Here is a 27568-nt window from a genome sequence, read left to right on the forward strand (position 1 = left end):
AATCGGCAATTACCCATTCACGATAACCTCCTCAGTCTCCGGAATTTGTCAAATACTTGAAGGCATTACATCAAAGTCTTCTTCCCTGAATGTCAACCCTGCTTTCAATTCTAATGCAGCTTAAACTACTACATATCTGGAAGTAAAGAATAGACAGATATCAAGCAATGTAAAGCTGTGTGGTACAATCAGCTCACAGTTCTTTGCAGAAAACCCTGTGAAGATGAGTGCTGACTGCAAGGTTATGGAAGAGGTTATCCCAAACTCTTCGCCGTCAATCTCACTTCATCATGAGGACTTCACTTCAGATGGGACCCAATGCAGCAACACTTAGTGTTCTCTTAACCAGGAAACATTTTGTCCAACTCTGCAGTTGCAATCATTCATGTCAGGTATGCAAAATCTAGTCCTTAAAGAGAGAAGATTGACAAGTTTTACAAGTTATCAACCTGTATTTTGCATGTTTGTAGAAATTATTAATGACACTTCATCTTACAGTGTGGCATCATCACAGCAGACATCAAAAATGACAAAAATCAGCCTTCTCAAACCAGATTTCCAAAAAGGTTCTTTAATAAATAGTGGCAAACTGACTGACTTTAAAAACATCAGTAGCTCTTTGAGGCACAACAGCCATCTGGAGAGCTATTCTACCGTTCTGTTTGCTGTGGAACATCACCATCTCTAGATACAACAAAGAAGGTGCGTGTAGGATTTAAAGTCACTCCTCGTTGTAGCGCAGTTTCCAAATACAAGCCTCCAAGTGAATGGCAAGACAGTTATGAACATTTGCGAACATTTATGAAGGTCCTTTTTGTGGAGAATTTCAGACTGGTTGATGCAACTGTGACAAACTTGCAGGGGAAACAACATCAGCTTGAAATGTTTGGACAAACGTCGTATCATTTTGATCAAACCGAGAATGTGACTTCTGTCTTTTAAACTAAATGGCAGATAACAGAAACCCCCCCCCCCCCCCCCCCCCACACACACATATACATCCGGAGTAAACATTCCACATTATCAAACACAAAGACAGGCCTGGAGGTCCCTGGAGGGATGTAGACACACTCTGGGGCTATCAGCTCACCCCCCCCTGACACATTTTCTCTCTCCGTGGCTTCGGTGAGTGGTGACATGTCTCCATTTTTACATTATCTAAATGACAACCACTGGAGGTCCTGCTATGCTTCTTTGTGCTGTGCATGCCGTGTTGTCTCTTCATTTCCCCAATGTTTCCCTTCACGGTTGTCTTCGGTCCGCTACTGTAGAAACAGTATACTAAAAGCCATGACGACACAGCAGCAAGCCACCCAGGGACTCTTCCGCTCACCTGGGGAAAATTAATAGTTCAAGGTTAAAGGCCACATTGTTTAGCAACATTCAATTGATGTTATGAGAAAGAAATGACGTAATGTAAAATAAAAAAAGATATGGGGGAAACATAGGCTTACCTATTCGGGCACACTTCCAGAAAATTCCTAGAATCCTAAAAAAAAAGACAGAAAGGACTCGGTTATGGCGTTATGGGGTTTCATGTTGTTATGTCAAGTTGGTAGCTACAGTAACTTTACAAGAAGACTGCAATCACATGGCCACAAAACCGAGGCAGCCATCGGACATCCGCTCCATGTAAGGGATGAAACCATGGGGGGGGGGGGGGGGGGGGGTATTACCTCTCGTGACAGCTGAGGCAAATGTGGCATTCCAGGCCTTCACTTTTCTGATGTGTGTACATGTTTACACGCCAACATTCTTCCAACTTTCAAACTGACCAGATGGTGTCAACGTCCCATTGTGAAATTGTTTTAATTGACTTAGTATAGCCCTACTCTTAAAGTATAAATAATTTTCTACAGTTTAGGAAAAAAATATTTTTTGAAATGTACAAATGTTTTTTTAGTTTGTACGAAACATAAAGTCTCCCTGTTAGATTCAAGGCCTATCCCTGCCACACAACAATCATTTGAATAATGTGCGGCACAACATCTACACAAATAACAGCTCATGCCTTAGTCAACAAACCAATCAAGAGGGAAAATTATGAAATCATCCCATCTGCCACTCTCAGTCTCATGTGTTTGTCTGAAGAGGATGTCCCTCCCTGCTCCAATGATGTGTGTGTGTGTGTGTGTGAGAGTGAGAGTGTGTCTGGCTGTTCCTGGGCTGTGCCAGACTTATTAGAAGTGAATCATGGAGTTTGTACATCCAAGAATAATAATGATCCAGTGATGATGAACATTTAAGCCTTCTGCTACTTCACGCGCCTCAATGAGGAGCTTCTTATTTTACACACACACACACACACACTATTCTGATTCTACACTCACTGATTCTTGTTGGCAAATTAGGTTTTCTACCACAGAAAGTAAATAAACAGCTCTCACAATACAGAAGTGAACTATTTGGAATCAACCATTGAAGGATTTGTCTTAAGATTGCTGTATCACTGCACAGTAACAAGCACTGGCTGAAATTAGACGGGCTTTAACGTTTCAGGCTTAGACTTAGACGATGAGCGTCTTATTAACACTCCAATGATTTGGTTATGCAGTTTGATATAACATGGTGTCCCATTCAAAGAGGCATGGACAGGTATTGAGGAGTCAATTAATCACTGGGAAGACTTCAATGGCAGCGTCGCTGTAAAGTATCTGATCGTACCCAGTCTTGTTCTTGTCTATCAGGCTGGGAGCCAGCGCTCTGATGTAGGCACAGGTACAGATCAGGAGGAGAATCACTGTCAACAGTGACTGGAAGTTGAAAATGGCCGACTGCAACAGGAAAGAGAATATGTTTAGTATAGAGTAGACATGATCTAGTGCAGCTTAGCAGTCTAAGTCATACACATCAGAAACACCAACTTCACGTTTCCTGTAATGCTGACATTATGCTACTATGTCACAAGGAATACTGTCGTACCAGCTGTTAATTCTCTGTAGACCCAGTTAGAGTCACATGACTGTCAACGACATCACACTCTACTGCAGATCAGCAACTTAATGTTTGTTTTAGAGTATTTAAATGGTCCAGCTTTTCTCCACTTGTGTGAGTGTGTTGATGCTACTGACATGCTCTACAATTCTAAATGAGGATGACAATGAAATCATAGCTCACCCAAAGCAAAATTTGAACTATAATAATACGACGATCTTATTGTTGGCGAAATGCATACATTATAACCATGCTGAATTAAATGCATGTATTTCTAAATGAGCACGTTGTGATGTAGGTTACACATGCAGCGACCTGTGTTTGTGTTTGCTGAAGTTAACGTTACATGTTTACACGTTACAAGAAGTAAGACATCATTTCAATAAAGTATTCGGATCAAGATGCACACATTGTTTATAATATTCCTGTTCTTGCAAGTTTATAAACAACCTCGTAACGCCAATGAATCAACCAAGTGTAACCGAGTCAAGCATCCACATGCTCCCTGAACTGTGGTGCAGCTACGTGGCACACTCCTCTTAACATTGCGATGCTCGCATCCAACATTCTCATTAATTAGTGATCATTTAGGACTTTCCTGTCAAAAAACTCGCGCTAGCACACGGCTGCAGCGCGCATGATGTTTGCAAATATATTCTAATGATATTTAAGAACAGACACATACACGTGATAGATTGATTTGCTAAACTTTTAACGTTAGCACATTTTAGCTAGACAATGCTAGCGGGCTAGTTTAGCATATGATACACGTCCTGATTTACACCGAATGATAGCATTAGTCAAAGTGTTTTCCGATACAGATCACACGTAGGACGTCTGTTATAGATAATGCTTAACATACGCTGTACAAGTGCAGAAGCACTTAATTCATAAAAACAAGCTCACCATTTTTGTTGTGAGTCAAAGCCACATCACACTTCCTGCTTTCTTGAACGTACGTAACGTAACGTAACCAAAGAGGTTTACGTAATGTAAGCACGTACTGTGCGCCGCAAATCTCGCTTGCTGATTGGCTGATATCACAGCAGTGGAAGGTTGAAATTGATGTCAAAAAACTGTCAACTAGGAGAGCGGTAGTGATTTGAGTTTCATACAAACATGCCTTCGTTTGGACGTCGCAGTAGTTAGCCCATACAGTACCGTAAGTCTTCTAAAACAACATTATAGTGAATGTATTCCGTCTGTTAGAGAAAACCAACATAGCACGTCATTAAGGGCGTATTATCTGCAACGTTACCGTTAAACTAGGCTGTACTTGCACAACCCGGAAGTTGTTATAACTTCTGTGAATAATAATACCCACAAATCCGAGGTAACATCTGTATCATAAAGTAAAATAAGAGACTGCTTGAATAGTATTTAGATTTCACAATCAAGCAACTGTAGAAACAATCCTGGAAGCATTTTGTAACATGGTTTAGATAAGTGCTTTACAAATAACTTTATTGTTATTATTATTATTACTAATATTATTAAACCTATAGATACATTTGACTGGTATTTATAGGAACATAGCCTAATAGATCCTACCCTTGTTTTTGGTGACTGAAATGTTTGTGGTTCCCTTTTCCCTGAGAGTTTTTAAAATGTAGTCCCCTCCCTCCAACCAGCCACGGCTGCATCTTGATTGCATTGAAACCATGTTTCATAAATCCCCATCAACCCTTCCTTCTCAGACACTCCTGGAGAGCTCCTCATGTGAGCAGAAATCTGTCAGATTGTAAACCACACATCAATCATTTTATTTGCATTTTTTTTTTTTTACTTCAAGAGTGTGGATAAGAACTTTGTGTAAAAAGAGACAAAGTCTTCGAATGAAGAGTGTTCTCTGAGAGCAAGAGATGAGCAAGTGTACTTTAAACAGACCCACATTCCTCTACATGTGCTTAAGTTTTATAGTTTACAGTGCACTAACCAAGTGCTACAGCACAGTACATGCATGCCTGATTACTGCAGTCAAATCGAGGCCTGATGTAGCCCTAGTAGGTGCAATCTTTACATTTTGTATCTTTGTATTACAACAAGGTTAAACGTCAAGTCAAACTCTACAGAATAACATTCATTGTTAGATGCCAAGAATACAAATTTCTTCAAGCAATGGCAGTTGTTCGTTTTAAATTGTGATTTAAGGAAAAGAGATTCTGTAACTATTACAATGACAGTGGTCACATTTCTTCAGAGCAGATAGGAATGAAAGTCAGGTTAATTACGCCACCAATGTCGTGCTGTCACAGCTTGTGTTGCGCACGGGTCTCTATACTTTTACGCAACCACAATCTTCACTGAGAGTTGCCTTACCTCTGTGACTAAGCAGGGCAATATGTTTTCACAACTAACTTATTCCTACGTGAATATTGGAGATGTTAAAAGTACCTGTCGTGTGGCTGAATCCAGGGGTAGCAAGATGTTGTATACAACATTATAAGAAAGAGCTGAGGTCAGACAACCCTTGCAGGCTAACAATGTATGTTTTTCTAAAACGTTTAAATTACTCATCGTTTGAATGCAGAGTTGACACTGATTGCTGTTTGACTTTGGCTCACTCCAGTTTGTTCCAGTAGATTGCTGATTTAGTTGCAAACAACCAGTGGTACAGTTTTTATTCTGAAATGTGTTATTGACTGAAGTAATCTTTGTGTGACTTATTTCAAATTATGGAAATGTCTGAATTATTGCACTCAACTATCCAGTATTCATTTTCTGTGATCAAGGATTACGTTGGCTCGCAGGGCCGTTCGACTTCACTTAAATCACGCTGCCAGCAGGAGCGCTTTTGTGGTTCGGCTGCCGGTCTCGCATCATCTTTTCACCCAAAATAATCCTTTTCATCCTGAAACCATTGTGTTCGAGAAAACAAGAAGGGAAAGTCCAGTGAGAGGACTCTCTTAGTTGTGTGAGAGGACTCGCTTAGTTGTCCGGGCCCACTAAAGAGACAGTTAACTGCCGTGGCTATTTCTACTCTGTATGAACTCCTCATTTAAGACACAATATGCATAATTAGAGGCTCTTTGTGACTCATTTGCCTCTTACTTCCTGCACAGTTACGGCTTGCAGTTTTTCATATGCGGCAATGCTGAAGAAATGACAATGAAAAGGTTGAGCAAAGAAATTACAGAGGGAGCAAGAGAACAGGATAAGGGCGCCGTGTCAAAGCTGTAGGCTCTGGATGATGATTTAAGCATTCCGGTAATCGTGTCCGTCCATCGAGTAACTGAACAGGAAAACTTTTTTTTTTTACTTTGAAGGTTTCGCGCAGCTCTCCATTCCTGACAGACAGCGCTGTTTGTTTAATTTGAGTGTCCTTCTGTCATTACCACAGGGTCATCGTCCCTGCACAACAGATGTTACAGTAACTAATGAGTAGCTGGGCTCACTTTATGAGGTTAAAGTTGGAACCTTCAGCTCCCTCGTCTCGTTTCGTCCAGACACACCCCTTCGTGAAGCACAAAGGGTCAACTTTAATCTGCTGCAAGTGTGTGTGTGTGTGTGTGTGTGTGTGTGTGTGTGTGTGTGTGTGTGTGTGTGTGTGTGTGTGTGTGTGTGTGTGTGTGTGTGTGTGTGTGTGTGTGTGTGTGTGTGTGTGTCAAATCTCCGCTGTATGTCCCATTTTGAATCACCTTGACCACCTGCTCTGTCAACGTATATGGTGGGGGAAGCAAAAGAAGAATACTAAAAAAAAAGTGCTGTCACGACCTAACTTATAGCACAGTGTCCAAAGGCGCTCATTTTCATTTTTTCAAACATGTCCAACTTGGCTAACTGCCAATTTAGCTGTCCTTTTCCCTCCATCTCCACACACGCTGCCCTATAGTTAAGCAGGGAAGATGTCCAACTCACCTCTCACTTCACGTGGAAGCAGTAATCACATGTTCTGGCCTGGACATCCGTAATCAAGTAAAAGTTTCTCAAGAAAACAAAACAAAACGACGTGTAGCCACTTCACCAAAAGGACAAGGCATGAACAACCTGATGGATCATATGAATCCTGAGATCAACATTGCTTGTAACCGATCTGTGGAACATAGGCTGCTTCTGGCAGGAGACTTAACTTTAACTGCAGCAGTGAATCAGTTAGCCTGAGGGCACGGTGACATTACCAAACGAGCTTGCTCAGCACACTCATTAAGGAGGGTTGTATTGGCAAATAATGATTTAGTTTCACAGTACAAAGTATAGAGCATGGATCCCACAGTGTTTGCTTTGCCCATTGTGCATTGGCATGGCCATGGATGAATTAGCTCGAGATGTGTCAGTCTGTAGCAACAGTTCTTTTCTTCAATCCCATCAATGCAATCCCTTTCATGTGATTTGAAGGGATGTCATTGTTCTTTGCTTTATATTTTCAAACATGATGGTTCTTGTGGAAATATGATGTATATTTCCTAAACTATCAACAAAGATCTAAATCATTTTGATGTGAGAAATAGTCCACACAGCTGCAGAATCTTGGTAATTTTCTCATCTACAGTGTAACATGAAGTTTGTGGGTCTTAAGAAGCTAATTGAGCTTAAATCTTGTTGTGCAAACTCATGATTTAGTATGGCTGTTTGAGGCGAGGATGGTCAGACTCACTTAAAGAAATATAAGAACTGTTGTTTGCTAAATGTACACGCTGACCTAAATCAGACAACATCTGGGTATTTTTGGTAATATTCCCCTATTTATCTTTAACAGCGTGTAATTACCTTGCTGGTGGTCAGGGAGTCCACATAACAACCTGCCAAAATCTCTGTGTGGTTCCACTGACTCAGAGAGACCCCCATTACAGAGACACACACACACTAAAAGACATTATTACCAAACCCAAGATGTAAACAATGAGGCTCATTGATGCAACTGGAAGATTAACACAACCGTACAACATTAAAATGGATTGCTACGAGAAGAAGATCCAAGGACCAAATACTAACCGTAGGCTTACAAACTATCTTGAACACAATGCAATAAGTCCGTTGTTAGAAAAATGAATCCTAATGGCACCCTGTTATAAGTTTCTTAACTCCTATCTTTGGTCTTTTTTTGCAGGTCATGAGTGGTACAGTCCGACAGATTACTGTAGCTTCGGATCCAGGCACCCCGTACTTCCTGCGAGTGGACTGGGCCTCAGACTTGGGGGCTGGGTTCACACTAGCTCTCACTGATGGCAGCTCGGCATGGATCGGAGAGGGTAAAGACTTCATATATGCAAACACAAAAACAATTTTCAGCTCATGTGATCTGCAAAGAATTACATCTTTTGACCATTGACTAGACTGGGTTGTCACCAGGTTTACCATTCATCAAACTGTCCAAACCCTGTATGCACCTGGCTGACCCCATCTCACAATATTGAAACTGTTGGTCCTTAAAGCAGAGGGACAGCAGTGAACTTGTTTCTTACCACCCCCCCTTCTCTGCTGTGCTGCAGCTTACAGGTGTAGAAAGTAGATTAAACTCTACAAGGCTTGTCTTTGTATGTGCAAGTCAGTGTTCAGTGTGTGTGTGCGTGCGTGTGTGTGTGGTTACATATGCATACTTTTTCTCTGGAAGGACACCTGGAACATAACTGCTCCCTAGTTTTCTATTGCTGTCCATCTGCAGAGTTGACAGGCAGAGATGGGGTTGTGAGAGCTATGTACGGGCTTCTGGGTCGTCAGTGTGTTTTGTGTTTGATGGTTTAATTGGGACCCTCAGCCCCGTGTGAGCAGCTGTGCAACAGCTGACGACATTCCCCTTGTTTTCTGTGCACGCTTCCTTTTGAATGCGCTTTCACATGCTACATAATTAATGTTTTGCTCCGCAGTCTGCCATCACTTCTTTGCCCTTCTCTCAACTGTACAACTTTAAAATGATGCAACAATTAGAAAAAGGCATTCCTTGTGTCCAGTTTCAGAAGACGAGGTGACAAGGGAAGCCAACGATGTGGGAGCCACAAGGGAAAGATATGTTGAGGATCTTCTCCAAGCGCTAACAGGAGGTGAAGGAGGAAGGAGAGGAGGCGACAAGGGGATGTATTCTTTCCACGTCAGTCCAGATCGCTGTCATCTCTCATATCAGAAGATCTCTAATGACATCTCGGTGAGCAAAAGCTTAGGGTAGATTTTTACTATTATACTCTCAGGGGCTTATTCAAAAAGAATGGATTTAGACCGCTGAAGGCACCATGAATTGCACATCACTTGCCACAACAATCTGACCCGTTTCAAGGTCCGACTCACAAAAAATATATGCCATGATCACTGGAAAGTCTGGGCGTGAAACACCTTATAAATTCACTTCAAAAGCAGCGCAACCCTTTAGTGAATTTGCCAGTGTTATAATGAAAAAGTTACCCGTATGTAAATTTGTTTTAAAGTTGATATAACAAACTTTATGTGCTTATGTACTTCAATGAGACAGCTGCCTTGGCACAGCGGTAATGCCAGCGCAGAGGGCTACGGCAAAGATATTGCAGGGTTGTCTGGAAAAAGTTGAACCTGGCTTAACTTCAGCTGCCACGCAAACGTCATCCCGCATGTTGTTCAAGCAAAAAATGAGCCTCCACCAGCACCACCAAGTGTCAATTGCAGCAGTTATTAACTTAAATGAACTGTATGTGCAGCATATCAACATGTCTGCCGTTCTAAGCTTCTTAACTCTCTTGCCGACATATACGTCCAGGTTGGGCTGGAACTGCAGCTCTGAAACGGCTGTGGCTACTGTGGCTACTGTGGCATTCACTGGAATTGATTTGGGGTGCTTCGCATCATTGTTTAGGCGCACATCACACATAGAGTAATGAACCAAATGTGGTATAGCATACTCTTTAACTAAGTGGGTAAGAGGTAGAAACAAAAGTGTTGAGGAATCTGTTGTTGAAGAGAGTTCGTATTTATTCTTTATTGTGTAGATCTATCAGTAGTTCCCCCTTGAATTCCACACCGTCCACTTCTCCCCCCTATCACTGTTCCCTGAGGATAAACGCATCTAACGACATACCACAATATAGAAAGGAAGTCTTATTCTTTACAGGGGGCTGTTAAAAAGATAAGGATTATAGTGACCCCACATTAAAGCGGAATTAGAATGGCTTGGTTGCCTTCGGGCCACTGAAAAGCCAGAGATAGGAATCACTCAGTCATCCAATACTAACAATATAAGTCCGTTGTCTAACGGCCCCGGCTCATAAACATCACCGTAAGGTGGAGCTAGTTTGCCTTAATTTAAACAATCAGTTCTCCAGATAAAAGCACATCTTTCTTTTTTATGTATGCAGCAGACGCTGCCAGAGACATGTATTGCATGCTGTGCTAAGGCAACTCTTTCATAGTCCACAGTGAGTGGCGGGTTTGATGGAGTACAGGTCACGGGGCTTTTGGTGGATTTTGGTGTTATTTTTCCAAACAGTGAGAGGACGCTGTTGCCTCCGGGCATCAGGTCACTTGGGGTCCTAAGACTGCTGCAGGTAGAGGAGAGCAGAGGGAGAAGGCCAGGGGGTTAGGAACACTGCAGAGACCATAAAACCCTGATTTATGGATAGGGCCGTCCCCATCTAACAATGTTAAACAACAGTTGATTAAAGCTTTTTTTTGTTCTTGCTCCAACTCCCCCAGGCTGTCTTTGTGTCTATGTGTGGGTCGTGTATACAAGTGTGCATGTTTGTGTTCGGACACGTGCAGAGAAACCGTTGGTTTTATAATGAGGTGGCCAGGCCTTTGACATTTTTGACAAAACGGTAACTAACTAGCTAAACGACACACCTTTAGTCATGTTTTTGGATACTCTCTCTTTCAAACTCAGAAACCCACACAAGATTTCCCAAAATATAGCTCAGTTTTAATGTAAGCTATACAATGATTTACTAGTTTTACTATTATGGCCGTAGTGGGGATACTACTGTGGACACCGTAGTGGTAACATTAGTTGATCAAGGCTTTTTTTAATGCGATGATATCTAATTGACAGTATTTATATTTTCAGTAATTCACAATGCATTTCTGATGCCTTAATTATGGTCTCAGTGCACTCCATCAAATCACTGAAACTTATTCCAAATGCATACCATCAACTAACAAATGAACAGCATCCACCATCAGACTTTTATAAACCCAAATGAAACAATTCCGCCGGTTTTGAAATGAAATAAATGAACTCTCTCACTTGTTTAGGGGTGGAAGTATTTAGTGATTGTGAGCAGTGAAAAACTTGTTGCCAAAAGGAGCAACTAGACCACACAAAATGATTGACAGGGGCCCAAATCTGACCTGCTGTAAGTGTGCTTTTTAAATATGTAATCAATGCTCACATTGTTGCTGACAGTAACCATCACGGTTTGTGCAGTACGTGTGTGGTAGACTAAATCTCATCTCTGGGGGCTATTTGCATTAAGTACTAACTACCACCTTTGTCTAACATCTGCTTCTTCTTCTTCTTCTTCTTCTTGTTTTTTTCTTCCTCTCTCCTCCTTTTTTACGAACACGTCAGAGGTTAAAAAATGGAGCATATATTCCCAGCCAGATAATTTCAGGGTGCCAAAATGAGGCAAGTTTCCTTTGGGAATAGAAGAAAAGAGGCCAGGGACTAAACAGGTGGCGAACTTAACCTGACATTAATATTTTATGATTATGACCCTTGAAGTTGTAATGAATGAATGTAATGTGGGTGTTTGTTGTTAAACTGCTACAAAGCAGGTGTTTAACATGGCTAAGTCAGACATGAACTCCTCCTTAATGTGTGTTTAAGTACCAATCTGTCATTGGTAGAAAAATAAATGTCCTAGTCCTGACACTTATACAGACACTTGGTGTTCTGAGGATTTTGGAGCATTTAAGTGGAATTAACAGATCCTGTATGTCTGTTTAAGACTGCCTGGATTTGGCTCCCAAACAGCTTATTAACTATATTTATTCATTTCACTTTAGTGTTTTTAATCTAGCCCTAATTGTGTCCATTGATAAGTTGATTACACAATGCAACTATGGTAGTTTATTACTTGTGTTGCCTCTCTTTTTGTTTGTAGCGCTTTGACAAGCATGCGTGCGTCATGGTCACACACGTTTGATCAGTTATCCAGAGACATCCAGCCATTTTATAAAAACTCTGTCTTAGAGTACCATTGAGCTACACAATTCTTAAATCAGACCAGCTTTCGATCCATGGAGATTGAGACTCTTCATAGTTGTGGTAACCGGAGCCGCAGGATTGTGGACGAGTCTGGGTGGAAGCATGTGACACTGACTGTCGATGTTTTATGTTTGTCAAATAAAACTGGTGTTATAGATCTCTGGGGATTCCAGCTGTGCAAAGTGACGCCAGTAGTCCATGTTTTCTTATTCTGAAGTGTGAAATGATACAATATGTACTTGTACTTATTGAGTGTGTTTGAATGTTCACAGCCTGCCTTTGTCAACAGTATTTATAAACAATAATATCTGTAAATCATGCAAAATAAACACGGATAAAGAGATGACAATACATTAATAGCCACTTTTTAGCTACTTTTGATCATTCGTCTTCATGTAAGTAGAAAGCTTTTTGTTTTTGTTTTTTTAGTTAATATTTGTTTACGTCTGTTTGGTGTATTTTTTCCTCTCTTTTTATATTTTGCAGCTGTTCCTTTATACTTTGTGGCAGATCTTAAAGCTGTTTTTCTTTCTCTATTTTTGTGTCCTATACCAAACACCACCAAGCCATGCATCTAATATCAAACCTCTTTAGTTTTTAAACGTGAATATCTAGTTCACTGTGCATATAATTTGCCATAATGATTTGTTAGAAAACAACAGGATTAGAGATCCCTTCATCAGGGTTTCCTTTTTGTGCAGCAAAACAAGTATTCCCAGTGTAATGATGTTCAGCCTTTGAGTCTCAATCATTCTTTAAGCTACTCTTTGCTGTATTGAAGCAGTTTACTGGCAAAAAAAAGCAAACATTGCACAATTTCCAGAGCCCAAGGTTATATATTCAAATTGTTTTGTCTGACCAACAGTTAAAAACCCCAAAGATAAACTATTCACGATTTAATAAATGAGAGAAAAACGACAAATCCTGACATTTAGGAAAAGTAAAACTTTTCAATCAGCTAATTAATGAATTGACTCTGGAACCATTGTAACATAGGGCCTCTCCACAATGGGATTTTTCACTCTATCATCTGTACACGTATGCCAAAGAGCAACTTTTTAATCACATTAGTTAACGTTAATGTGTTTTGATAGGCCCAAACACAAAATGCCCACTGTCATCGTTGGTGATAAAAATGTTCTGTCCCATGAAGCGGCCAAAATGCTTTAATTGTGGTTTCAGAAAATAATAACACAATCTGTAATCATCTGCGGTCACACGTTTTAACTTTTGGTTTTGTTCTGTTTTAAGTGTTTGGGAAATTGTGACCGTACTGGATGCCAGATCTTTATCCTGAACACAGAGTCTGATCCACCGACGCATCTCTCCTGCTGTCACCACCAGCAAGTTCCATATCGCAGCGTTTTTCACTGAGTTGTAGTTTGTCTCTCTGGTTGAAAGTAAATTCTAATAATGCCTCCCTTTGGTGCTTTAAACATCTTGCAACCCAGTATTCTTGGCAGATACCTCGATATTGTACCTTTCATCCCTCTCTATCTGTGCTGGTACTGTGCCATAGCATGCCCTATGTTTATGGAAACATTCATGTTATCGGGGATAGACTGACTGATGTCCTCCCTCACTTCCTGCTCTTTATCTGGCCTCAAGCCTCTGCACAGCGGACAAGGGAGCTGATGGGACAAGCTGATCCTCCGCTCCGTGCCCACACTTCCCATATTGAGCACCCTTGCTCAGCCTTGAACACAGCCTCTTTGTCATCATGCAAACAGTGCTCACCCACTCACTTCCCTGTTCCCTTGGACACGATCATTATTTTGCTATAGAAAAAGAGATAGATGTTGCCCCAATATGAAATATAATGATAATATAAATGTGGTATTATAAGCTGGACGTTTTGTCAGAAAATTAGATATATTTATATGCCACAGATCTATAATTTTGGAGTTCTAATGATGCTAACTCACTGTTATAATATTGATGAATAGGTATTGATTAATAGGGGTCATTTTCCTCTGATCCATGGGAATAAATGGTGGGTTTGGTGTCTGGTGATGTGTTGGACAGTGATAAGGAAAGCTTTGTGTCCTCTGTGCCTACACTGTGTTATGGTATCTTTTTCACTGGGAATGTGTTCTTTTGGCTTTTTGCTCCACACCTACGTCCCCCCCTTCTCCACGGGTTTGACCTTATGGTCTGGCTAGCTGTGTGGAGACACACACACACAAACAAACAGTCAGACCACACACACACACACACACACACACACACACACACACACACACACACACACACACCGGCCCTTGTTGTAATGTCAGACAAACTTATCCTGAATCCTGAAAGATCTTTTAATTCACACTTTTTGCTTAATCTTTTTTGTCTCTGTTGATGATTGTATTTGTCTCATCCCAAAAAGTCAAGATTTTCCGGGGTTGGCAAATTGTCCTTTTTGTTTTCTGTCTGTCTTGGCCTTTTATGATAGCTGCATTAATATTTAAATCGTCATAAATTAGCCCACCCTGTCATATGTCTAATGCGGATACAGGCTTAAACAGCAGCTATGAATAAGTTACTTATTGTATTGTTGGTTTAGTAACACAGTAGAAAAATGTGGCGGTGGGTCCTGGCTCACAGACAAACAGTCTGACCTCCCACACCTTGGCCGAGGCTGGCAAATGTGTGCAGATTGACCTTTAACTCTATCTCTGTGTCTCAGGGGAGAAGCAGATGCTCAAGAAAATAAAGGGAACTTTTTAGACCCTTTCTGTCTTTTAACAAGGGACTTGGTGTAAAACTTAGCATGTTACTTGCCTACATTTCCTGGTTTATATTTTGATTAGTGCATCCTTCCTCTTTCCATGTTGCACGGTAAGCTGAAGGTAAACTTTTGGTGATCTGGAATTCACATGTTTGCTTTTTCTTAGAAACCCTGAAAGTAACACAACCTTTTGGTATTTAAGAGAAGGAGCAGAATAAATAAACAGCAGCTGCAGTACCATTTCCAATGCTAAGCCAGTAAATAAGGGTTGTGCTTCCAGCAGCTTAGATCTCTGTATCTGGTGTCTTAGGATGGTAATACCATGTTAACACGCTGGTCAGGAAGATTATGGTCTTGAACAATTTCAGCGAATAAGACAAAATTTGACATTTGACATTATAATTGAGAGATACTTGTACAGTAAATGTAGGACAACATTCTTTAAAGTGTGGAAGTATTAGTGTACTCAGCTTGTCAGAGTCCAAAGCCTTCACATTATCTTTTCTCACATGGCTGATTTATTGCCAAATTGCTTTCCACTGGAAGCACTGCAGAGGTTTAGACACGGGTAGTAAAAAAGGAGAGGAGGGGTTTGAGGAGAAGATGGAAGGGAGGTTCGAGGTAAGATCAAAGCTTTCACAGTTATCATGACCTCCTATCCGTACTGTAAAAGTTGGTATATCTTTGAAGTGCACATGATGACTTAAACACTATTCAAACATATGACTGAGCCAAACATCAGCCATTCTTACTGGACCTCTTCCCTACACCAGTCTCTACCAGTTCCTTATTAATGGTGGACCATCTTGCATGAACACTGAATCACTATGTCAACTTACTGATAACTTACGGGGCTCAGTGTCACACAAAATTACTCGAAGCCCTTGAGAGGAGCCTGCACTCTACCACTGTGACATCGTGATGTTCTAGATTTTTACGAGTTGTTGGGAACCTCATCCTCCTTAGATTTTGGGTGGTCTCCTCTGTGTCTCGATCCTATTAAGTCGACTTTTGTTAAATCGCTGATTCCCTTGTTTTGATCAGACTGGCAGCACTGGTGCTGAATAAGTCCCTAAAATCCCTTTTGAGTAGTGGCATGGTCTCTTAATCGATATCGATTGTTTTGAGGAATGATGCTGAATGGAGTCACTAAGGGAGTCCGTAATCTATAAATTCACTTAGTAGTGTTTTTGACCACTGACCCAACAGATGGTACGTTACACAAAACCATCTGAGAAGCCGTCACTGGAAACTTGTTGGAAAAGGTCAGGCACTTTAAAATAATAAACTTGGCAGAAGCTTGGGTGAACCATCTGTCAATCAAACTCTTACTGAAGTTGGGAGAAGAGCGACAACATCTTGGAAAAAGAAAATTTGACAGAAAGAGACTAGAAAAGAAAAAAAGAAGAAGAAAAGGCTAAGCTAGTGAAGCTGTGGTGGTGATGTGAAGCGAATGTCCACTCAACATGTTCAGTTTCACCAGTGGTGGGGAAACAGCTGTGTGGCCTGCCAGGACAGCATCGGCCCAGGTGAAAAAATGACAAGTATTTTATGAGAGCTTTTGAAGATGGCGACTTTATTACAGTTGGTCTGCGACCTCGACATAACCCAGGGAAGATTTAGCACCTCTTCACCTTCTGGTTTCCCAGTGCATCATGAGTACCTGTGTGTGTGTGTGTGTGTGTGTGTGTGTGTGTGTGTGTGTGTGTGTGTGTGTGTGTGTGTGTGTGTGTGTGTGTGTGTGTGTGTGTGTGTGTGTGTGTGTGTGTGTGTGTGTGTGTGTGTGTGTGTGTGTGTGTGTGTGTGTGTTGGGGGGCAAATCTCCAAGGCAACAAGCAAACAAGGACTGTGCAGCTATTTGAAAATGTGTTTGGTTTTGTAACTTTGATGTGCGAACTCCAGGTCAAACAGTGCTTTGCTTCCTCAGGGTATTCTGTATAGAACTATAGCTGTTTGCTGTAGATTTAGTCCTATTTTGCGTCTTCAAAACGGGACTGCTATGGTGGAATTTTGAAAATTTGACACATCAACTTTATGTTCAAAAACTTCCGAAATTTTCTGTCGCCAGCTGCAATGCCTGAGCTCCGCTCTGAGACTTGGTGCCAAAATGATAACCGAATGAGGAATGTTTTATTACATCGGAAGCCTGTCTGTGACTCCAAAAAGTCACAGACAGAGAGGGAACTGTGTGCTCACTTGGTGCTCACATAGTTTACTGGTGACCAATGAATTCATCCTGTATTTCTCCCAGGAAGAATGTAATACACCTCAACATTTTAAAAGGCCTCCCACTTCAAAGAAAATGTGACGTACTGGTTTGTTACACCTCTATATTGCGGGGCTTCTTCAGACGATGATGTGGTGCAAATGCTTACTCATTTTCACTGTCAGCAGGTTCGGAAGCTGCTTTAGATGCAAGATGATTGCCTTAATCTATTAATCTATGAGTCAGCTTTCTATTTTAGTTAGGTCAGGATTGTAGTGCCAGATGTACTTTTTCCACGTAACTTCCCCCAGCTTCTCCCAAGGGGGTCCCCTGGTACTCCTGGGGCAGCTGGGAGATGTAAAGTGCTACCATATTATTTAGTATGCCAGAAAAAGATTTAGAATGCATACATACATACACACAGTACGTAGTATTTAAAATGCAGTATGCCAAGTTTACCAGGATGTCCTACTGCATTCGGTTGGATTTTGCAGTATGCAAGCCAGCATGCTTTTCTGGCCATTCTGACCCACAATCCTCTGCGCTGCGGAAGATCACATTGACCAATCCGCCAAAAGAGCACTAACCGATGACAGCCTGATGACAGCTCATTGACAGAAGCCGACAGATATATGAGCCTAGGGTCAAAGTTCAAGGCACAATGTTATGACTAAGAAGTATGTCCCAATTGTATGCTTACTGCAATGGTACTTACTTAGTAAGGGCAGCTGCAGTACGTACTAAAGGTAAAACAATTCGGAACGCAGCCATAGTCTTAAATCTGTCCTGTTGTCTCCTCCCAGTCGGTCATGGTCAAAGGGAGGCACCTCGAGGTTATGCTTACCATGTGCCATGAACTATCGTAACTGTTACCTGTCAATGCAATGTTACCTGTCACATTGCTGTGCTTGTGAACTTATCATGAATAATTAAAGCCTGTCAGTGTAAAGAGAAAAGTTTACTTCCTTAGATATGAATACTGATGCTCATTTGATCTCTTTCCCTACTTTCTTCAGGTGCACTTGGGTTCTGTGGAGCTCCAGCCAGCTCCAGACCCACTAGAGCTGAACCGGGAGATGATTGGCCAGTCCCTGAAGCGCAGTACATATCTGGAGTCCACAAATTGCCAGCTGTTGGAGGAGAACCGTAGGCTAAAGCAGGAGCACCAGAGAATTCTCATCGAGTAAGAATGAGGAGGAAAGCCGCCTCTTTCTTTTGGGCTGATGGATTTAAATGTATGTTTAACAAAGAATATGTAATGGAGAGCAAATGTCAAGTTCAAATGGAAAATTCCCTCGAAAGATGTTCAGTGCTGGAATTTGTTTGTTGGTTGTCTTGTTTGCATGGAAGCTCTCTTTTCTTTATAAGCTATACTTCCAGCTGTTTATATGCACAGCAATCACAAAGTATGACATCATCACTTGTCACCCATTAAGAGTATTAAGGGTTCCACCCAGTGTTGCAAACTGGGCTTGTGATTTCTGGGAACTTCAGTTCAGTTTCAGTTGTATGTCTTTCATTTCATGTTTGACTTCTTTTCAAGTAGATTTTTCTGTGTAATTGTTTATCTGCTTATTGATTCCTTGGCCAGTATATGGAGCATTGCCAGAGATGGAGGATGTGGGTGAATAATGTCTGCACAGCGTGGCGGCATCTGCATCGTTCCTCTTAGCAAACAAACAAGACTCCTCTGCTTCTGAAACATGTACTTGTCCGTCTGTGTTTGCATAAACATGTCTGTCCATGTGCATATGGGAGTCCATTGCTGGCATGTATGTGTTTTTCACACACATTGGTGTGTTTTTCTCACCAGGCAGGAGCAGCAGGTTGAAGATAAGGAGATGTTGGAGGGCGAGCTGTACTCTCGTTTTGTCATGGTGCTGAATGAGAAGAAGGCCAAGATCAGAGGCCTGCAGGATGCTGTCCGCCAGCTCCAACACACTGACGGCCAGCAGAGAGATGAGGAAGGGACACAAAGGTCAGCAGACTGACTTTGCATGGCTTGCACTAATTTATCTGATGCTCTGGCATAACTGGCTAGCTTTGCTACTTTAAAATGCAAGTGAACCACTGAAATATGTTTTATTTTATGTGTTTCTCATAAGTTTTCATTTTTTATACACAAGGTTTACCTGGCTGTAAACTACGTGGTCATTACAAGAACCTCTGGGTCTGATTTTTTTTTTCTTTACAAGCCTATTCTGTATCTTCCGTCATTGATCCGGCCACAGCGTATGGATGGAAGATTTTACTCATAATGCCTGCTTACGTGTCTGGCTTTGCCACCTTCCCTGTGGACAGCGATATCAACTTTTGAAAGCTGATTACCCAAAGATTTGGCAGCAAAGTAAACTGAAATGCTTTATTTTCAAGAGCACATTCAAACCTTAACTAAATTTTCTTTGTTTTTCCACACTATTCCTCAAACATTTTTCTACACAAAACATATTTTCTTCTTCTCTTATTAAACTCGTTTCTTTTAGTGACGATGACACAACTCAGGGTGAAGACGACGGTCAGGACAGAAGAGAGGAGACAGTTCAGAGCATCCATCCATCCCAGGAGCCAACTCTTCTCCTCACAGGTGTGTGTGTGTGTGTGTGTGTGTGTGTGTGTGTGTGTGTGTGTGTGTGTGTGTGTGTGTGTGTGTGTGTGTGTGTGTGTGTGTGTGTGTGTGTGTGTGTGTGTGTGTGTGTGTGTGTGTGTGTGTGTGTGTGTGTGTGTGTGTGTGCGTGCGCGTGTGTGTGTGTGTGTGTGTGTGCGTGCGCGTGCGCGTGTGCGTGTGTGTGTGTGAAGAATGCAGCTTTGTTTTTACCTTTTCAGAGGAAAAAAATGCTGCTTAGCCAATTAAATAAACTGTTATCTCCCAACTCATAATTCATAATTTAGTGTTTTGAATGTATAATATAATTAAAAGAAAAAAATCTATTGTTTTCATCTTTGCCTGCGTCAGAATATTTTGCAACAGCAATACCAATGCCAATAACCAGACTGAAGCATCTCCTTGCCCTGTAATTACTCAGAATGAAGTAACAAAGGCTTTTCTCTGGGGGCAACGCAGCTGAATCAATGCAATTCACAACATGATGAGATTTGGCAGTTAGCTGTGTATTTGTGAGTGAACATGCACAAATGTGTGTGAGTGTTGGGACCTGGCAGGAGCGTCTTTTGTTAGCAAGCCTGACAATTTAATTATTGATACTAATACAATTATTATTATCAATAGGATTATTAAAAACTGGTGTTTGCTCACAATGTCAAGAGTCAAAGTACTATTCCACATTCAGAGAGGACAGTTTTTGCAAACGAATCCTCTGTATGGCAGCAGGGATTTGTTCTTCGGATTTCTAGGCGGAATTTCTCTAAGCCTGGAACCGGGAACCGTAACCGCTCTGTATCGGTGGGTTAAGCGGCTTAATTGTCTGGCGGCGGAGAAAACAGCGAGTGTCGACTTGAAGAAGCACAAGGCAAGTTATCCGCTCCTCCTTCGGGATCCAATCTATTGTTCCACCGGTGTTGTTTCACCTCCTTTCATATGAATGGAGTCGCAATGGACGGCGCAGAGTGAAGGTATGCGCTGATGTTTATAGTCTCAGTGACGTCATGGCTCTATCACAGGGACTCCCTGGGGTTCCCGTGGCCCTCGTCCAATGAGGCACCAGCATTGTGGTTTGAACCAAATGTCACACAGAGGTGATGTTTTGACGCCTGATGGGGTTTGGCATGGTTTGAACCAGTTTAGGTTTTTGGAATTCCATGTAGGCCTCTGTCTTTGTGATTTTAGTGCTCCATATTAAAGCATGATCGCAAAGCTATCAGATAACTTATGTATCGGTTAGAAAGGGTAGAAGACGGGGCAAATAAGATAAATGCATTTTAGGATGCTTCAGAAAGTAATTAAAAACTTTAGACTGAGTCCTCGTTTGGGACTTTCTCATAGATCAGATTCACTGATTTACACCGTCAACATGTTGTGCTCCAATACTCCCATTCGTGGTACTCCTTGTTATGTCATAGGTCACGATGTGACTCAGAATTGATGCAGACTCTTAAGTGATACTCTTGAGTTTTTGCTTTCCTTGAACTGATTTTACTGTCTCATAAACTTGTCAGTTGAATGTAATTGATCACGTAAGCAGGGGGTTTTAACGTAAACTTAAAAGCACACACAAGCACAGAATATATCCCCGGGTAGCCGGGTTCTGGGAAGTACTTTTCAGTGAGTCATAAACCCACCCAGCAAAGTCTGCTGTGATTGCTTCAACATGGCCGACCATGAGGTGGTCAGCCACTTCCTGCATCATGCAGAGCGGGCGTGATGTCACATCTGCTGAATCATACCCCCTGTACTACATGTTGCAATCTGCTGGGATAACCCACTGATTGCTCCCCCGCACACCCCAACCATGACGCTAATACAGGTCCAAAATACATTGATGCCGTTAGCAGGTTCTATCGTTTTGTCCTCATTTTGATCCACTTTCTCTCACTCACACACACACACATACGCACACCCTCCCCTTCAGTTGCAGATTGCGCTTATGGGTCTTGACTCACACGCTTTGTTTGCAGTCCAGAAGGGTTTTACAATACTTTCTTGTGTTTTCAGCTTGTTAGTAAAAATCACCCAGCACTTATCTCTTATAATTATCTGCCTTGAGGATTTTGCCACTGTATTCTCTCCGTATTCTGAGCTTTTTAACATTATGGGTGGTTCCAAAACTATTTTTTACTATTTTATACTACTATCAGCTGTCCAACAAATTCGTCTCTGGGCGTTTCTCTTTTGGCCTTCACTTGGCCATGACGGAAACACCCCATGAATTCATGTCAATGGTTGTGTTAACATATGCTAATGAGGGCGTAATGGACTGTTATTCTTTCTTGTTTATCTTGTGCAGCCTTTGCCTTGTAACTGCAGCAACCAATCAATTCACAGCCACCTTCATAATGATCTGTGGACATGTAACATACAGTATGAGCCACAACAATCTTGAGTGTTTACAAATCTAGTGAACGCATACAGTAAGTAGATTAAGTCAACTTGGTGGATTTGAAACCTCATTTCTATTTGTTGAATTTCAGTCTCCACCCAATTTGCTTGTCCGTTTGACCCAGTTCAGACACTTTGTGCATAAAAGCAAATTTAGTTGTATTTGCATTAAGAAATCTACTTAAACTTTACAGACATAGTGGGCCACACAATTCCCCTTTGACTGGCTTGGCCCCTGTCAACCCTCGTGCCTCGAGGAGTGTTTTCATATTACCGAGACCTGATAAGAGAGTAATGACAGAGCAGAATTGGAGACAAATGAAGAAACTCTCTCTTTGACCTGTTCACACCAGTTAAGTGTCGGATAGTGGACACATAGGAAGCATATCACTCACAATTTGGTGACTAAAGATAGAAAAGCTAGAGATGAAGAAGAAGGAGAATGAGTGGAGAGGAGGGAGGCAGTGTGTCTTGAGGGATGAGTGTCTGAGCAGGAAGAAAGAAATGGATAAAACATGATCGACTGGGTCTTTTTAACAGTCAGGTCGACCGTAATGTCCGACTTGATTTACTCTTCATTTCACAGAGAATATCAACACTAGCATTAAGGTCACCATCCACATGACAAGTGCTATCTCCTAATCAGACAGCTAATACAGTCTTCTAAGTATTTCTTTTGATCTAACACAACGGCTCAATCTGTCAAACTTTTTGAATGAGCTCGCAGCAGTGTTAAAGGGCAAACAGGTGTGTTTGTGTGTTTGTCAGTATATAAACAATCGTATGACCGGGCTTGTGTGGAATGCCAGATCTCTATTCCCGATAAACGTCGCAGGACATTAGGTGTTGAGTTGTCCAGGGTTAACAGAGGTTAACTGAGGCAGTATGCCCTGAGACTGCCACAAATGTGTCACAAATGACTGAATGAATTTGGGCTTTTGTAATGAAACCAAAAATCCCCAAAATCTGGAACAAGACAAGGCATCAGCGTGCAGACATTTAGAGGTATTTGTTGAGAGAACTTGTAATCAGATGTCATTGTGAAGACATGTAATATGCATCTCATAGGTTTGATTTACAATAAACATGATTTTTCACACAGCTTTGATAGTTTACATATATTAATGATATCATCAAAGATGCGTAGATGCAAAGTAATGATGTATTCAGACCCACGGTCTCAAAGGTGGTTTTCTGAACATTTGTGTGTGTGTGTGTGTGTGTGTGTCTGTGTGTGTGTGTGTGTCTGTGTGTATGTGTATGCGGTTTATATTGAATGCAGGTCATGATCTGGTGTGCTATGGCATCTCTGTGGACCGAACCTTTTCTGATGAGGAAGATGAACAGCGGAGCCGGAAGCGTAGGTTGCTTCACAGCCTGAGCCCAGAACCTTCTGAGCAGGAATAAAACCTCAGGTTAGTCAGATAACCAATGCAACCGACCTATCACCATATTTGGTAAGCCACTGCTTCATAGCTGTGTTGTGGAGCCTCTGTTCACATACAGTAGCAGTACAAAACTTATCCTTAAAAGAGTACAGATGGAAAAACAAGATTTTCAAGTAGCTCGTGTTAAGATAGTGTCAACATGACACACACGCTCTCCAGTCTTCTTTCAGTTAAAGAATAAACTGTTCCATGTGGCCAAAAACCAGAGCTTAACAACAATGAAATTATGTTAACTTTGTTTTATGACCAAACATTTTTCTCATTTCCCGAATTTGTTATGTCTTATTTTTCATTTTCTGAGAAACTTCTGAGAAACCACCGCAGTAACTGATGTGGGGTGCCCTTATGAATATTTACCCCCCCATTTCCTTCCACTCCTCCACTTAAAGAAGGTTGAATCATCTTTTTGTCATCATCATTTGAGGTTACAGAAAAGCCCACAGATGCCCACTTCCCAGCATCCAACAGTGTCAGCTCTCGGCCTCTGCACATTTTTGCATAATTATTTGGTTTTCTTCCTCTTTCACCTTGTAGTATTGATTGCCTCATTAATAGGTCATATCAACCTACAGGTGTTATGATGTTGTCAGTCAATATGTGATAGTTAGTTCAACACCTCATTATTTGTAATGACCCTTCTTTCAAATCTGAAAACCTCATAACGTCCTACTACCGCTTACTTTTGGGTGTTGGCTGGCAAATAAACACAAACTGAAAATGACTGCAGTGTGTAGTGTTGCTTGGTTCAACTAAGGAATGACAACAGTAGCTTTTGAGTTCCAGTGAGAACATGCACTTCTTCTCTCATTTGCACTCTCTTCTTTGCAGTCAGATTTTATTTTATGGCAAATATTATTTTCATGAACTTCTTGGGCAGAATGCATGGTAACATTATCCAGCTGTAGCTTACATCAATATATTGAACTGTAATTCCAGAATTACATCTCCATATTGAGGGATGAAATATTAAATATTGAAATGTGATCAAATTGTTATTAGTGCAATAATTAGTGCAAGTAATGCACAACCTCTAACTTTTTCCCTTTCTCTACTCTTTCTTCCCTTCTCTTTGCCTCTCTTTCTTGCTTTCTTGTGTCCACCCTCCACCTCAACAAAGATAACATCCGGGACTCATCATGAATATGATTAAAGCCCTAAATCTAAGGTTTTTCTGATGAAAAGGTTTTCCCGATCCCTCTCCAGCTATGTGGCAAGCTACTTTCGACCTCACCTCAATACTAGCAATCAAAACAGTGACAACCAGGGAAACAGTGGTGGGAGGTGTCCCCAGATTTTGTCCCAGATTGAGAAAGCAACTCTCAGAAAGCCAGAGCATGTCACTGCCATCTGGTTTGCTTTAACTGTGACAATTACCTGCCACAGCTCGCGGGAGAGACTTGCTGCTTGTCTGTCTACTTCAATAAATCAATAGACGAGCAATGAATGACGCTATCTGTCTCCAAAAACGTCAGACTGCTCGCTCAATTCGGAGCTGCCGTCAATACTTTGACCAGATGCGTAAGCGGCCATGTGATAACAGACACTTGACGCCCTCCAGTGCTTCCTCGGGAACTGCTCGTGCTGCTAATGATTTGGAGAACATGGTAGAGGATCTGGACCAGCAGTATGGAAGCAATTTCTCAAGAGTATGACTTCGCCCTGAGCTCAAATTTGGCTGCCAAGCCCCTCAACCTTGGCTCTGTGTGAGACCAGAGTAGCAACTAGTGAGAGACAACAGGTTACACCCTGAAAATAGGGTGTCACCAACAACGAACCAAAGCTGCTTTGTTGCTGCTTTTTCATCATGTCTTGCTGATGTTTTCCTCCCTCTTTTCATTATGAAAATAAACTATACGCCATCTCTTTCATTTCCACTTTCTAAACTAGCATTTTAACTCCCCCTTGTTTCTCGATTTTCATCTGCCCTTTTATTCGGTAGATGTTCTGTGGCCCAAACTACCTGAAGGGTGTTTTGCAGAGGGTTAATATGGTTGTGTTGTCTCTCTGTCTTCACCTCCTTACCTCTTCCTTTACCTCTGCTACCAGCTTTAGGTCCTGAGGTCATCACAGTGTGTCTTCACACTGACAGAAATGAACCTATGGAAACCAACTCTGGGTCTTTTTTCGACCATTCTACATTTGACTTCTGGACCTTCCTGCTGTCTTTTAGGATTTTGATGATACCTAAATGCTGAAGACCACGGGTGGCCGCCTGGATAATCCCCCAACACGTGCTTGCTGGTGTAGTAATCCGCACAAGAATGTCACACTCGCTCCTCTATACATCCCATAAATAAGGCCTTTTATATAGGAATGCCCAGATCAGTTCCTATGGATCATCTACGGATGAGTGCATGACAACGTGCCATGGAGGATGAGACAAAGTGTGGGAAAGGGACAAAGGACAAGATGGGAAAGTACTGAATACTTAAGTTTGTGGTTTCATTCAGAACATAACGATAGCATGCATTGAATGCAGAATATTTTCAAACAGGCCTATTTGTGTTGTTTTCTTATTTTGGATTGGACCTGATGATACTTTTTTCTTATTTTAAAGATATTCTAAATGTTTCCACTTTCAATCAATTGGTTCAAGAACAAATATTTAATTTTATTTTGGAAATCACAAATGTTCCCTGTTAATGTATTACAAATACATGAAGTGAACATGAAGGTAATATTTTAAAATGTGAAATGTTGTCAATGTTCTTCAAATGTGTTCTGGGTTCATATCTATTAAGAAAAGCACGTTAATTCCAACCTGACTTGAATAAAAAAATGTACCTTTTCAATATTTTTGTATTTTCATTTTTTTCTAAATCACATGTCATTGTCTGAAAGAAGAACAACATGCAGCTATGAGGAGCATCAATGCTGTTAATAAGAGTTAACAGATAGTTTAAGCTGAAAACCATGGTGTGTCTTTGATCGAACATGTGATACGTTTCTGTCATGAGAGGTTTTGTACTGTACAGTGAAAACATGAAATGTAGAAATGTAATATTGTTGTGAACACTGACTACAGCCTGAATAATATTGATCATAATAAGAATGTGATAATTAAAAATCTAATATTCTTTAATGCATACAGGTAACTATTAATATTAAAGAGGAAAGTGACTGCTATTAAGCAGCACAAGTGTCAGTTTTGTTGACCCATAAAATAATTGAGCTTTAATAGTCATACTAGCTTCAACTAAATTGTAAACAATCAGCAACTATTTCTTTAAAAGTCGGTAAATGTTGAATTCTATTTTCTTCACATGTGATAGCATTTTGGAATAAAGCTGTGAATTTACAACCACATGGTTTTCTAGCAAGAGCAGTCTAGACAAACCGGTCTATACAGCAGCCCATGCAGCTGAAAGGGTTAACTCTGTGAGAGAGAGAGAGAGAGAGAGAGATGATGGCTGTGCCAGGATGAAATTAAACGTTCAGTCACTTGCTTATCATCGTCATTCACTTACTGCGTGCACCTGTCGGATTCCCATCATCCAAGGAAATAACAGGAGTCTTCCTGCTTTCCTGCCATTGAGCTGCAGTGAGACAGAGCGGTCTTTGTTAGTTGTCAGGCTGCGCTGTTTTCTCACTGCTCCTCACCGCCTCACTGTAATGTCTGAAACAGTTTGGACTTACACATAGACTGCATGTAGGAAGTGGAAGCCTTGAGTTTGGCATGTTGGCTATCGCCATCTTGGTTTTTGGTCATTGCCTTCTTGTTTTGTTTAAACCAGACCTGACAAGAGGGTGGAACTAAGTACAACCGAACGCTGAATATGACGTTTTAAGGCGATCAAAATGGATTAAAGTTGTCAGACAAAACATGGACAACTCCCAGAGCGAACAATGCTGTGGTAGCTTTTTTACTCACCCTTCAGACAGTGGGCAGACTGTTTAAAACTCAGGGTATATATTTCAGGGCAATACAAACCAGTATTGAGCCTTCCTGCTGGTCCGCTTTGAGTTAAATGTGTAAGCTTCTGTGCAAACTATACGTGTGAGACCAAATAGCTATTCTATACACACGTTTGACTTCTAGCATGATCTTTATCTTCTAGTGTAACAAAGACCATGATAGTCAACGTATGCAAAAACGTTCCAGATGTTGAATATCCATCGATGAGGTTGAAAATGATTAGTGCGTGGTGCAGCCGAGATATCATTGCTT

The 27568-nt window shown here is 41.2% G+C and overlaps 2 protein-coding genes across 4 annotated transcripts; one reads left to right on the top strand and one right to left on the bottom strand.

The window, feature by feature from the left end:
- Window positions 1-490: 490 nt before the first annotated feature.
- tmem167a (transmembrane protein 167A) lies at window positions 491-3893 on the bottom strand. Its single transcript, XM_079161556.1, has 4 exons — window positions 3841-3893; window positions 2665-2774; window positions 1455-1489; window positions 491-1333 (listed from the first exon to the last, which is right to left on the bottom strand). The coding sequence occupies exons 1-4, from the start codon at window positions 3841-3843 to the stop codon at window positions 1263-1265; spliced, it is 219 nt and encodes a 72-aa protein (XP_079017682.1). The 5' UTR covers window positions 3844-3893; the 3' UTR covers window positions 491-1262.
- Window positions 3894-4036: 143 nt separating this feature from the next.
- LOC306697215 (DNA repair protein XRCC4-like) lies at window positions 4037-26178 on the top strand. Of its 3 annotated transcripts, none has more exons than XM_079160993.1 (8): window positions 4037-4096; window positions 7982-8123; window positions 8823-9013; window positions 17976-18142; window positions 18773-18937; window positions 19443-19543; window positions 23235-23367; window positions 25447-26178. In XM_079160993.1, the coding sequence occupies exons 2-7, from the start codon at window positions 7985-7987 to the stop codon at window positions 23357-23359; spliced, it is 888 nt and encodes a 295-aa protein (XP_079017119.1). In that variant the 5' UTR covers window positions 4037-4096; window positions 7982-7984; the 3' UTR covers window positions 23360-23367; window positions 25447-26178. The 3 variants fall into 3 exon arrangements, with proteins under 3 accessions (XP_079017119.1, XP_079017120.1, XP_079017121.1); XM_079160994.1 differs by having other exon boundaries at window positions 25571-26178; XM_079160995.1 differs by lacking the exon at window positions 25447-26178 and adding an exon at window positions 24518-24720.
- The last annotated feature ends 1390 nt before the right edge of the window (window positions 26179-27568 follow it).

This window comes from Pholis gunnellus (genome assembly GCF_910591455.1).
Source record: "Pholis gunnellus genome assembly, chromosome: 6".
NCBI classification, from domain to species: domain Eukaryota; kingdom Metazoa; phylum Chordata; class Actinopteri; order Perciformes; family Pholidae; genus Pholis; species Pholis gunnellus.

Excerpts from the sequence above, each read along its gene's own strand:
- tmem167a (XM_079161556.1), bottom strand. Across the intron at positions 1,490-2,664 it reads ATAGACAAGAACAAGACTGG|GATTCTAGGAATTTTCTGGA; the intron begins GTACGATCAGAT and ends CTTTTTTTTTAG. Across the intron at positions 1,334-1,454 it reads CTGGAAGTGTGCCCGAATAG|GTGAGCGGAAGAGTCCCTGG; the intron begins GTAAGCCTATGT and ends AATTTTCCCCAG.
- LOC306697215 (XM_079160993.1), top strand. The coding sequence starts at position 7,985 with ATGAGTGGTACAGTCCGACAGATTACTGTAGCTTCGGATCCAGGCACC. Across the intron at positions 9,014-17,975 it reads AGATCTCTAATGACATCTCG|GTGCACTTGGGTTCTGTGGA; the intron begins GTGAGCAAAAGC and ends TACTTTCTTCAG. Across the intron at positions 19,544-23,234 it reads GCCAACTCTTCTCCTCACAG|GTCATGATCTGGTGTGCTAT; the intron begins GTGTGTGTGTGT and ends TATTGAATGCAG.